This window comes from Pseudonaja textilis, chromosome 1 (genome assembly GCF_049901715.1).
Source record: "Pseudonaja textilis isolate UNSWEBS1 chromosome 1, rPseTex1.2, whole genome shotgun sequence".
Taxonomy (NCBI): Eukaryota; Metazoa; Chordata; class Lepidosauria; order Squamata; family Elapidae; genus Pseudonaja; species Pseudonaja textilis.
In genome coordinates this window covers 106275969-106285993 of record NC_141990.1, presented here as the reverse complement: position 1 = coordinate 106285993, position 10025 = coordinate 106275969, and the positions used below count along the sequence as shown (strand labels likewise).

Below are 10025 nucleotides of genomic sequence, written 5' to 3'. Positions count from 1 at the left end.
AGTTGTTCTATTTGCCCAAGCAAAGCTGAGAACTTGGATAAAATACAATAGGTGGCTCAAATAATCAATCCTGTCCCCTCACATTTCCTTCTCCCCAAGTCTCACCAGGAAGTTTGCTCCAATTATAAACAACAGCCAAAAAAAGCTAAGTAGCTAGAACAAATGTATTTGAATTGAAAGGAGAAAAGCTTTATTTCCACACAGTCATTAAATGCTGAACCTTTACTAGTTATCAATTATAGGCCTTCACTGAGAGGCTAAAGCAAGCTTAGCAGCTAAGACAGATTTCATGGAATGGTGCCAATAATTAACAATAGAATATTAAACTGAAACAAGGTACTAAGGAAGAATAACTAGAATTAGGATCAAGTCACTGAAACATGGGGAAAAACAGCATTTACCTCAAACTCTTTGTTTCTAACACGGGTAATAAACTCAAAATTAAAAGAATGCCATCCCTAAATTTAATCTTGTATGCATACTCCTTTGTTGATCAAATATAAGAACTACAGATATGCAATGGCAATTTATCATAAGGAAGATACGAATCTGTTTTGAAAGCTATTTGCAGAATGTTATTAGGTCAAAAGCTTCGGCAGAGCTCCAGCTGAATCAGGTGCAAAGAACCTGCACTTTTATTGTCTGATTCTGAGTAATGAACACCTGCTTTGCAATATATCATCCATGAGGCAGCCAACATTTTTAGAATATTTAAGAAAACTGCATAATTGGCTGTGGGCACATCTCCCCCACCTGGCACTTCATAGCTCCATGTGATCAGGTTGGTTTGCTGATTATAGATGTGCTAAAGAAAATGCAGACACTATTGAAAATGCATATGTTTGATTGATGGGGGAGGAAGAATTCCTACAGGTATGTAATTATGGTTCAATGCTGACAAACCCTCTAGAGTTGTGTTTGAAATTTTTATTTGGAGTCCAGGGTTTTTGAGTCTTTGTAAGGAAGGAAATCCATTACAAATGGGATGAAGAATGTTAAAAGGTTATTCACATCCTTCAGTTCTAAAGAATATTTCTCTGCTATTTTCTCAGCAGTCCATGTCTCTGGAGAGCGCTGATGGTTGTTGAGAAGAGTCAAGGCTTCTTCTATCAAGACTTTGCCTTTGGGAACAGTCTGAATGTCCAGATAATTGAACTGTCCATCTATTACCGGCCTGTAATCCTCCTGCTTATGTGGGAGATTTCTCCCCTTTTTTTTCCTCTAGGAGAGAAAAAAAGTAAAAAATAAATAAACCATGAGAAATATGTTAGTCAATGTTCTATTTCTATATTAAGGCATTTATTTTTCATATAACCACCTGTAATGAAGTTATGAACTACAGGTAATCTTTGGGTTATAATGATAATTGGAACTGGAATCTCCATTGCTAAGAAATGCAGTCATAAAGCAGAATGTATCATGACTGCAATGGTAATAGAGACTGTCATTGTTAAGCAAGGGCTGTGTAGATCATTAACAAAGGACTTCACAAGACCGCATCGTGGAAAAAGGTAGGAATCAAGAGATGCCTGCTTATACTGCTGAAACTTTGTTCCAGATAAGTAGGCTGGCAGGAAGGTCCCATCGGTGGGTGCTAGAGTGCAGGATGGGCAGGATAGACAGGTGCTGGGGTTGGCACTAGAGAATGCAGTCAGGCATTGCAGGTGCTCTCCACATGTTGCCCAGAGACTTCTTGAGAGAAAAATTGGTGGGGGTGAAAATTGGCAGGGATGAGAGTGACTTGCGACTTCCTGCCAGTTTCCCATTGACTTTGTTTGTTGGCAGGGAAAGTCACAAATGGCAATCACATGCCTATGGGATGCTGCAGGTCCAGGGGTGGGATTCTACCGGTTCAGGTAAACCCCTTGTTCTGATGTTCAGCTTGCTCCGAACTGGTTTGCTGAGACAAGGAAGTAGGCCTGCCTGCCCACCTCTGCTCTTTCTTGTGCTTTATGCCTCTGTTTAGAGCACAGCTGATTCGTGTGGCAGAGCAGTTTGCCGTGCCTCAGCTGTTTTCTTCAGAGGCTGCAGTTGAATATAAATATGGGCTTGCCTTTTTTAAATGCGGAGCACGCATTTGGAGGGAACGCACGCAATCACTGAACCGGTTGTTATATCGATGGAATCCCACCACTGTGCAGGTCTCATAATTCTGAGCTGTTTCCCAAGTGCCCCAATTGTCACAGGGATGCCCCAATAATTGCAATTCACGGATCACTTATAAGACACACAGACCACCCCCCATTTAGTGCTGTCATAACTCTAAATGGTTGCTGAATTAATACTAAGTGAGGACTACCTGAATTAATGCTAAGTGTGGACTACCGGTATTCTTCTCTTATGAGTCTACCTGGTTTCCCATTTAAAAGAAGTGTCTGGTTGTAATCCTTGTCATTCTGGCTTTTAAAGAATTGGAAATACTTCAGGGATATTTGGAAAAATATTACATTAGAACATTACTTGTTTTTTTTAATGTACAACATCCCAGATTCATATCTATGATTACTAGCAAGCTCGAATCCAGAAACCCAAAATGTGGCTGCTATCAGTTAAAGATAAAATTCAAGCCAAATAGAATAATAGTCTAGTTTGCTATACAGTGGCTTGTTACTTTTTAAATTTTCCAAAGGTTTTAAAAATCCCTTTCCCTGTCAATGCATTTGTCTTTTCCCTCCCTTTATCTTCATGAGAGCTGGGGCGGGGGTGGGGGCGGCTTGTCTGAGATGCTTCCTCAGGTTACAATTTTATTCTGGACTCAGGTTTCTGTTATCCAACTGTTATTTTGCTGGCAGTTCTTCCTTTTCTTCCTCAATATTATTTCTTCTTGACTATAATTCAAATTTTCCCTCAGCTATAAGATCCAGTGGGTGGCTCTGGGCCAGACATTCTCTCTTGTCTGTAAAACCTCACAAGATTGTTTTGAGTCTAAAATGAGGGGAGACCTAGATGTTAAGCTATCTGGAGCGTTTAAGGAGGAAAATGATATCAGTGCAAAATTAGAAAAAAATTAAGAACCTAAAACAGCCCTGCTGGCTTAGGCCCAAGCCCTTTTAGTTTAACATTTGATTTCTCACATTATCTAAACAGAAATCTCTAGATGTAGGATCCAGTGCCAGTTATAGCAGCCCTACTTAATTTCATGGTTTCTAAATGCAAGCCTGATTACTTTTACATTTCAACCAATTGGTTTTGGCCAAATGTTGCGGCCTGTCAAGAGATCCTCAGTATCTTATTTCTATTTCTAAATGATTATTGATGAAAACATTCCCAATGAACATTTGTTCTTTGGGTAACCTAAATGACAAAAGGCCTTGCCCATTAACACATAGGATAAAAGACATAACCCCAGAGATGCATCTTTCCTGAAAAATAAATGATCTAAAAATCCTGAGAAAAATATATTTTATACATTTCATTATCTTTTCAGAAATCGTAGAAAATTGTAAGTGGCCTACTTAGGATTAGCCTCAGAGCTTTAGTTTGGTAACTGAGGCCAAGCAATTGATTGTTGGGCAAAAAACCCAAAGTTTTCTCAACCTTGGCAACTTTTAAGACATGTGATTTCAGCAAGCTGGGGAATTCTTGGAATTGAAGCCCAGACATCTTAAAAGTCAGTCAGGTTAAGAAATGCCGCAGCCTCACATGCAGGCCCTGTAGGATAATGTCTCCCTTGCAAGTCAAAATTTCAGGCTCGGGAGGGACCAGCAACGAAAGAGCGATTCTTCTCTCTCTCTTTTTATCTCCATCTAGTGGACTGCCAGAAGAAAGACAGCTTTTTCTAAACTGATTCCTTGCAGAGGATTTTTGAAATTAGGCTGAGCTGACGACCTATTTTATAGCATCAAAACACAAGGAATTTTACAAACTGATATGCTTAAGAGATTGTCTGTTCTTGCTTGAGAGTTTGAATTGCTATGAAAAAGCTAAGCACAGGGACTGGAGGAGGAGACTACTGAAAAAAAGACCAGCTATGAATCTCTTATATTGGACGATATAAGACATATAATTGTCCTATACTGGACAACTGGTTTGTCAATAAGAACAGATTATTCTCTGCTTTGCTGCCATTTGTTTCCCTTACTGGGTTTTAAATTTTGACACTACCAATAGTCAATTGAAATTTAAAATAAGCAATGCTGGAGAGTTAAAATACTGCAAAAGGATAGTGGAGGACAGCAATGATAGCAAACATAGCCATGGTCTTTTTTCATATAACCTCATGAAATATTAAAATTCAGACTAAAGATCTGAATCTCTGCAACTACAGTGAATGGAGGAGAGGGGGAGAGATGAACAGAAACAAGGAAGAAAGATCTGGGACAGAAAGTAGAGCAAGCTGCCAGAGGCAGGCAAAGAAGAAAAAAGAAAAAGGAGGGCATTTTCAGCATTTCTTTCTAACTTCTAAACTCTGAGAATAAGTTGTCTATAAGGCCTGAACCTAGCTTGTTTGCCAAATGCATGAGACTTATCCCGCAGGCCCGTTTATTTCTCTTATATTAAAGTCAACATCAATTACCTTAGAAATTAAGAGAGGAAGCCCTATCAAACACAGCTAACATCATTTCTGAATAATCTCCCTGATATTTGGACATCTATAAGCACCTTAATGTCAGATTCCAAATACAAATAAGTTATTCAGAAGTGCATACCTTTGAATCCAGGTATACTCCCGACTTATGAGTACAATTGGGACCAGCATTTCCTTTACTATGCAAAGGGTTGCTTAAGAGAGTCCCATCCAATTTTAGGACCCGCTTTTGCCACAGTTAAGTGCATCACTGCCGCTGTCAAGAGAATCCAGCTTCCCACATTGATTTTGCTTGTTGGAATCTGGCTGGAAAGATTACAAATGGAGATCACATGATCGCCATTTGTAACCTAGGTGCCCTGTTGGCGCAGCACAGAGGTGGTATTCAGCAGGTTCTGACTAGTTCTGGAGAACCAGTAGTGGAAATTTTGAGTAGTTCGTAGAATCGGCAAATACCACCTCTGACTGGAGATTTTACAGTCACACCCACCAAGCTATGCTCACAGAACCGTTAGTAAAATAATTTGAATCCCACCACTGGCGCAGCGGTAGAATGAAGTATTGCAGGCTAACTGCCCATAGTCCAGAGTTTGATCCTGATGGGGCTCAAGGTTGACCCAGCCTTCTGAGGTTGGTCAAATGAGGGCTCAGATTATTGGGGGCAATAGGCTGATATTGTAAACCACTCAGAAAGCACTGTAAAGCACTATGGAGCGGTACATAAGTCGAAGTGCTATTGCTATCCCAGTATGCTGCAACCACCAAATACATGCCAGCTGCCAAGAGCTCAAATTTTAATCATATGACCATGGGGATGGTATAACAGTCTAAGTGCCAAATCACCTTTTTCAGTGCTTTTGTAACTTCAAACGATTGCTAAATAAATGGTTGTAAGTCAAGGACCACCCGTGAGCATCTTCAAATTATCAGGAATTTTGATACATTTGCAGTGCATTACCAAAATAAAGGCAAAACAGAATTCTGAGCAGGTGGAATAAAAAGGAAATTTGGGAAATCTGTGAAAGGGATTTACATAGACAGATCCTTGCATTTATTAGATAAATGTCACTGAGAATCGGAAATGTATAAGAGATTAATTGTATTCATGAGCTGAAAGAAATATCAGGCACTGGCTTGTACTGATATGGGTAACAAATCAATATAAGAAAGCAAAGACTACTTGGACTGTATCATGAAAAATTCTGACACTTCTTTTGTCCCCAGTATGCTATGTAAAACTGAATTATCAATGTGTATGTGTGTGTGTGTGTGTGTGTGCATTTCAAGACTCTGTAACTCACTTGCAAGCCTGGATCACTGGAATCAACATAGACATCCTTCAATAAGGTAAGAAGCTTTTCATCTTTTTTCTTTATCTCTTCTTGGAAACTGGCAGACCCTGAAGAAAATAAACATAAAAACCATAATTTTTCATTTTTAGAACAAAATGGCACAGTTCCAATGGAAGAGAAATATATGTAGCTAAGAGCTGAACCATAGAGTCCTTGGTGGTCTCCAAGCTTGGCTGTTTACCTGCAGAACTTTCATTATCCAACTAGGTAACTTATCAGTGCTAGTAAGTGTGGGGTTTGCTCCTCATTTATATATGGTAGCTTGTCTTGCCAGGGGGTTAGTGGGGCTGTGGTTTTCTCCTGGATAGTTTCTTGAATAGGATATTGTTTCCTTAATAGTTCCTTGAAACAAAAAGACCAGAACACATCCTCTTCAGCAGCCAATATCAAGATAAGCAGAGATCAATACCTAACAAACAATCAAGCAAGCATAAAATAATACCCTAATCAAGGAACTACTAAGGAAAAAACAACATTCTCACCAATACTGGCAGGGCAAGCTACTGTATATAAATAGAAAACAAACACCACTCTCAGTAGCACTGATAATGTTACCTTGTAGGTTAATAAAATGTCTGACAACCAAGCCCAGAAAGCACCATAGAGTCCACAGTACAGTTCTAAATGAAATCATAAACAAAAAGTATGTGCATTTACAAACACAGACACACACTACACAAGCACACACATTCAGGCTACTGAACTGCATTTGAAATAGCCTCTACTCTTAAAACCTGAAAGCAATTATTCCTCTAACTTGGGCTAGAACCATTTAATGTGTGAGCTATGTCATTGTACAATATAATGGAGACATGGAAGACAAGGGACAAAGGGATTTTCTATGAAGTTAAGCAGGCCTGTCACCTTAGGAAAGAAATTATATTCCTAATTCCTCCTCAGTATACTATATTCTTTTTCTATCCATTTTACTGACTTCCCATTTAGTTTTAAGTGCTACATTTTCAGGCATGTTTAGCTAAGAGATTATTATTTAGCTTGTGAACATTGTGGCTGAATGGAAATTAGAAGTCTTCTACTCTACTGCTTTTAGTGGATTTCAGCTGAAGAACATATACTCGGACTGTAACAGGATGGTGCCCACTGAAATTAATATAGCTTGGGAGATTTCCTGGCCTGGGTCATTCAATTTCCTAAAGATGCCCTCATACCCTAGCCCTAAGCTGCTTGACTCCTATGTGTAAACTGATTGGAAATGAAGCTGGTATGAGGAATCTCCTAGATTTCAACTTGTTCTGCTTTGGCTATGTTACACTGGCAATGGCCCTTTAATTGGTAGTCTTGCCTTCTTTTACGCCTCCCACCAAGGCACTAATTTCTTTCCTTGGATGGTTCTTTGGGGACATTAGACTTCTACTAACAGACCACCATGCTCCTATCAATTCCTGTCATGTAAGTTTCTAAGAGAAAACAACAAAACCTTTGTTAATTTCACCTAGAGTGGAAAAGAAGGAACCACCATATCCCTGATTCACAGTGAACAACCAGAATGTCCAATTTCACTTGGCTAAGAAAAAAAAAAAAGGGGGGGGGGAATCCAGACGTTCACCATCCAAGTCTCTTCAGAAGGGGACAGGCCTAGCTACCCAAGACAAAATGGCCACCAGGGCATTGACCAATGGTCAAAGAGGCGCACAATAGTGTTTACACTACAATGAAATTAACTGCAACGGATAAACTGGACAGCACCACTTGTGCCAGCACAAATTAGAAAACGTTACTGACGGTAGGAAAAGATAGGTAGAAGTTGTTTTCAAGTGGATTGTGGGTGGGTAGAGTTGATAACATGTATTCCAACCCTGAAAAATGGTTAATCACCCAGGTCACTCCTAATATAATTTATCTGGTTTTACTTTAGCACATTGCATAAATTAACTGATTGTGGCTTCTTTAATCAGTTAAAGAAAGCAGGACTATGTGTTCTGTGTTAGCTGATCTGTTTGGAGCTGAAAGGAACATTACAGGTAGTCCTTGACTTGAACCCCAAATGTCTTGCTGCTGAGTGAGATATTTGTTAAGTGAGTTTTGCCCCATTTTACAACCTTTCTTGCCACAATTGTTAAGTGGCTGTAGTTGTTAATAACATGATTGTTAAGTGAATCTAGTTTCCCTGTTGACATTGCTTGTCAGAAGGTCGCAAAAGGTGATCACATGACCCCAGTACATTGCAACTGTCATAAATATGAGTCACTTGCCAAGCATCCGAATTTGGATCACATGACCATAGGGACCCTTCAACGATCCTAAGTGTGAAAAATGGTCATAAGTCACTCTTTTTAAAGCCGTTGCAACTTCGAGAAGTCACTAAACGAACTGTCAAGGACTACCTCTATCTGCTTCTTTACAGAAGCCATAATTTTGTATTTTACAACAGGGCTATTCGAGTAAAGAATGGCAGCCAGGGGACGTATTGTTCAATCATTTGTATATTTACGTCTGTACTGATGGAACTGGAAGACCTTCATAGAGCAGTGGTGGTACAGTAGTTAGAATGCAGTACTGCAGGCTACTTCTATTGACTGCCAGCATTCGGCAGTTCGAATCTCACCAGGCTCAAGGTTGACTCAGGCTTCCATCCTTCAGAGGTGGGTAAAAATGAGGATCCAGATTGTTGGGGAAAATAGGCTGATTCTGTAGACGGCTTAGAGAAGGCTGTAAAACCCTGTGAAGTGTTAAATCTAAGTGCTACTCCCTATTGCTATATCCAAGCTCTGTCTGGGCATCCTTGCCCCTTAACTGCATCCCTCATTACCGCAGACGCGCATGCGGCAGCTACTGAAGTCAAACAATCGGTCCTTCCAAAGGCGGGACGCAGAATAAACGCGCGAGCGCGGTTTCCAAAACGGGAGCGGAACGAGGGGTCGCCTCAATGTCACCAGCGCCCTTGCCCTCGAAAATCGCGGTTACTTTTTGTTTGTGCAGCCCCCGCCCCCACCCCACGACCGGGTTCGTTTAAAGGACAAAGCCTGACTACGAATATCCCCTTCCTTTGCAAGATTTGCTCCAAAGGCCGTGCTCCCTTAGATGCAATGGGAAAGGAAGCCCTTTGCTCTTTATGTACGCAATGCAACGTCATTCCCTGCCGTGGGGCTGCCCTGGGATATTCCGTGGCGGGACGGCGCCTGGTTCCTTCCCTTTCCCCAAATTTCCTTTAATCCAGCCCCTCTGCGGTAGAAAGCAAAGGGTGAGGATTGTACGATCCGGCAGCGCGTTTGCGCCCGCTGAACTCACAATCCGGCGCTGCTGCGGCGGGGTGGTGCGGAGCAGGCTTGGGTTTGTTCTTGCTGATTTCCCGGTACGCTCGGTTCTCCACGTTAAACTTGCTAAGCATGCGGGTCAGCCTGCCGCCCATCGCACCGGCTCACAACGCGTCGGGGAAAGTGTCGGTGTGGCCTTTGCGCAGAAGGCCGGCGATCGGCTCACAGACCGCGGCCGAGGGCGCCGCTTAGTGGAGTGGAGGTCGGGTTGTTTTCTAAAAGAGAAAGTCGAATTCGCTATTTTTCCCTCCGGAAATCTGAAGTCTTATTGTAAACTTGAGCCCGAACCTTCTGTGATCCCCCATCATCGCCACCCGCGTGAATCAGGAAGGTGCGGGCTCGAAACTCTGCGATCCAACTAGGGTAGGGAGGACACAGATGATTGGAAAAGAGGATACACACACCCTTTAACTTTCTGTGCGGCCATGACAAGTATTACAGCCAAAAACTGCAAAAAAAAAAAAGAACTACACTTTTACTATCGGAATTTCAATTGAGGTATTTTTCCTATAAATCTTTATTTTTCAAAAACATGTTAATGATAATAGAGAATCGACAAGAACGCTCTTCAAATTTTACCCCAGGAACCTATGGAATCAGGTCACCTAAAGATTACGGTGATTTGAAGGGATGGACTGAAATAACGTTAATCTAGGGCTGTTGAATCTGTCAACAGATGAAAGAAAGAAGCAGGCATTTTCATAAATTTTAATGGCTACATATGAAGAATATATACTCTGGTTCTAACAAGAGGATGCCCACTGAAATTAAAATTTTGTGAAAAATTTGTGTGTGTGTGTATGTATGTATGTATGTATGTATGTATGTATGTATGTATGTATGTATGTATTTTGCTGGCTGAGGATGAAG

General features: G+C 40.9%; 1 protein-coding gene across 1 annotated transcript; it reads right to left on the bottom strand.

Moving 5' to 3' along the window:
• Positions 1 to 471: 471 nt before the first annotated feature.
• NDUFAF4 (NADH:ubiquinone oxidoreductase complex assembly factor 4) lies at positions 472 to 9324 on the bottom strand. Its single transcript, XM_026726696.2, has 3 exons — positions 9130 to 9324; positions 5830 to 5927; positions 472 to 1221 (listed from the first exon to the last, which is right to left on the bottom strand). Exons 1-3 carry the CDS (start codon positions 9248 to 9250, stop codon positions 928 to 930), a joined length of 513 nt encoding a protein of 170 aa, XP_026582481.1. The 5' UTR covers positions 9251 to 9324; the 3' UTR covers positions 472 to 927.
• Between the last annotated feature and the right edge of the window lie 701 nt (positions 9325 to 10025).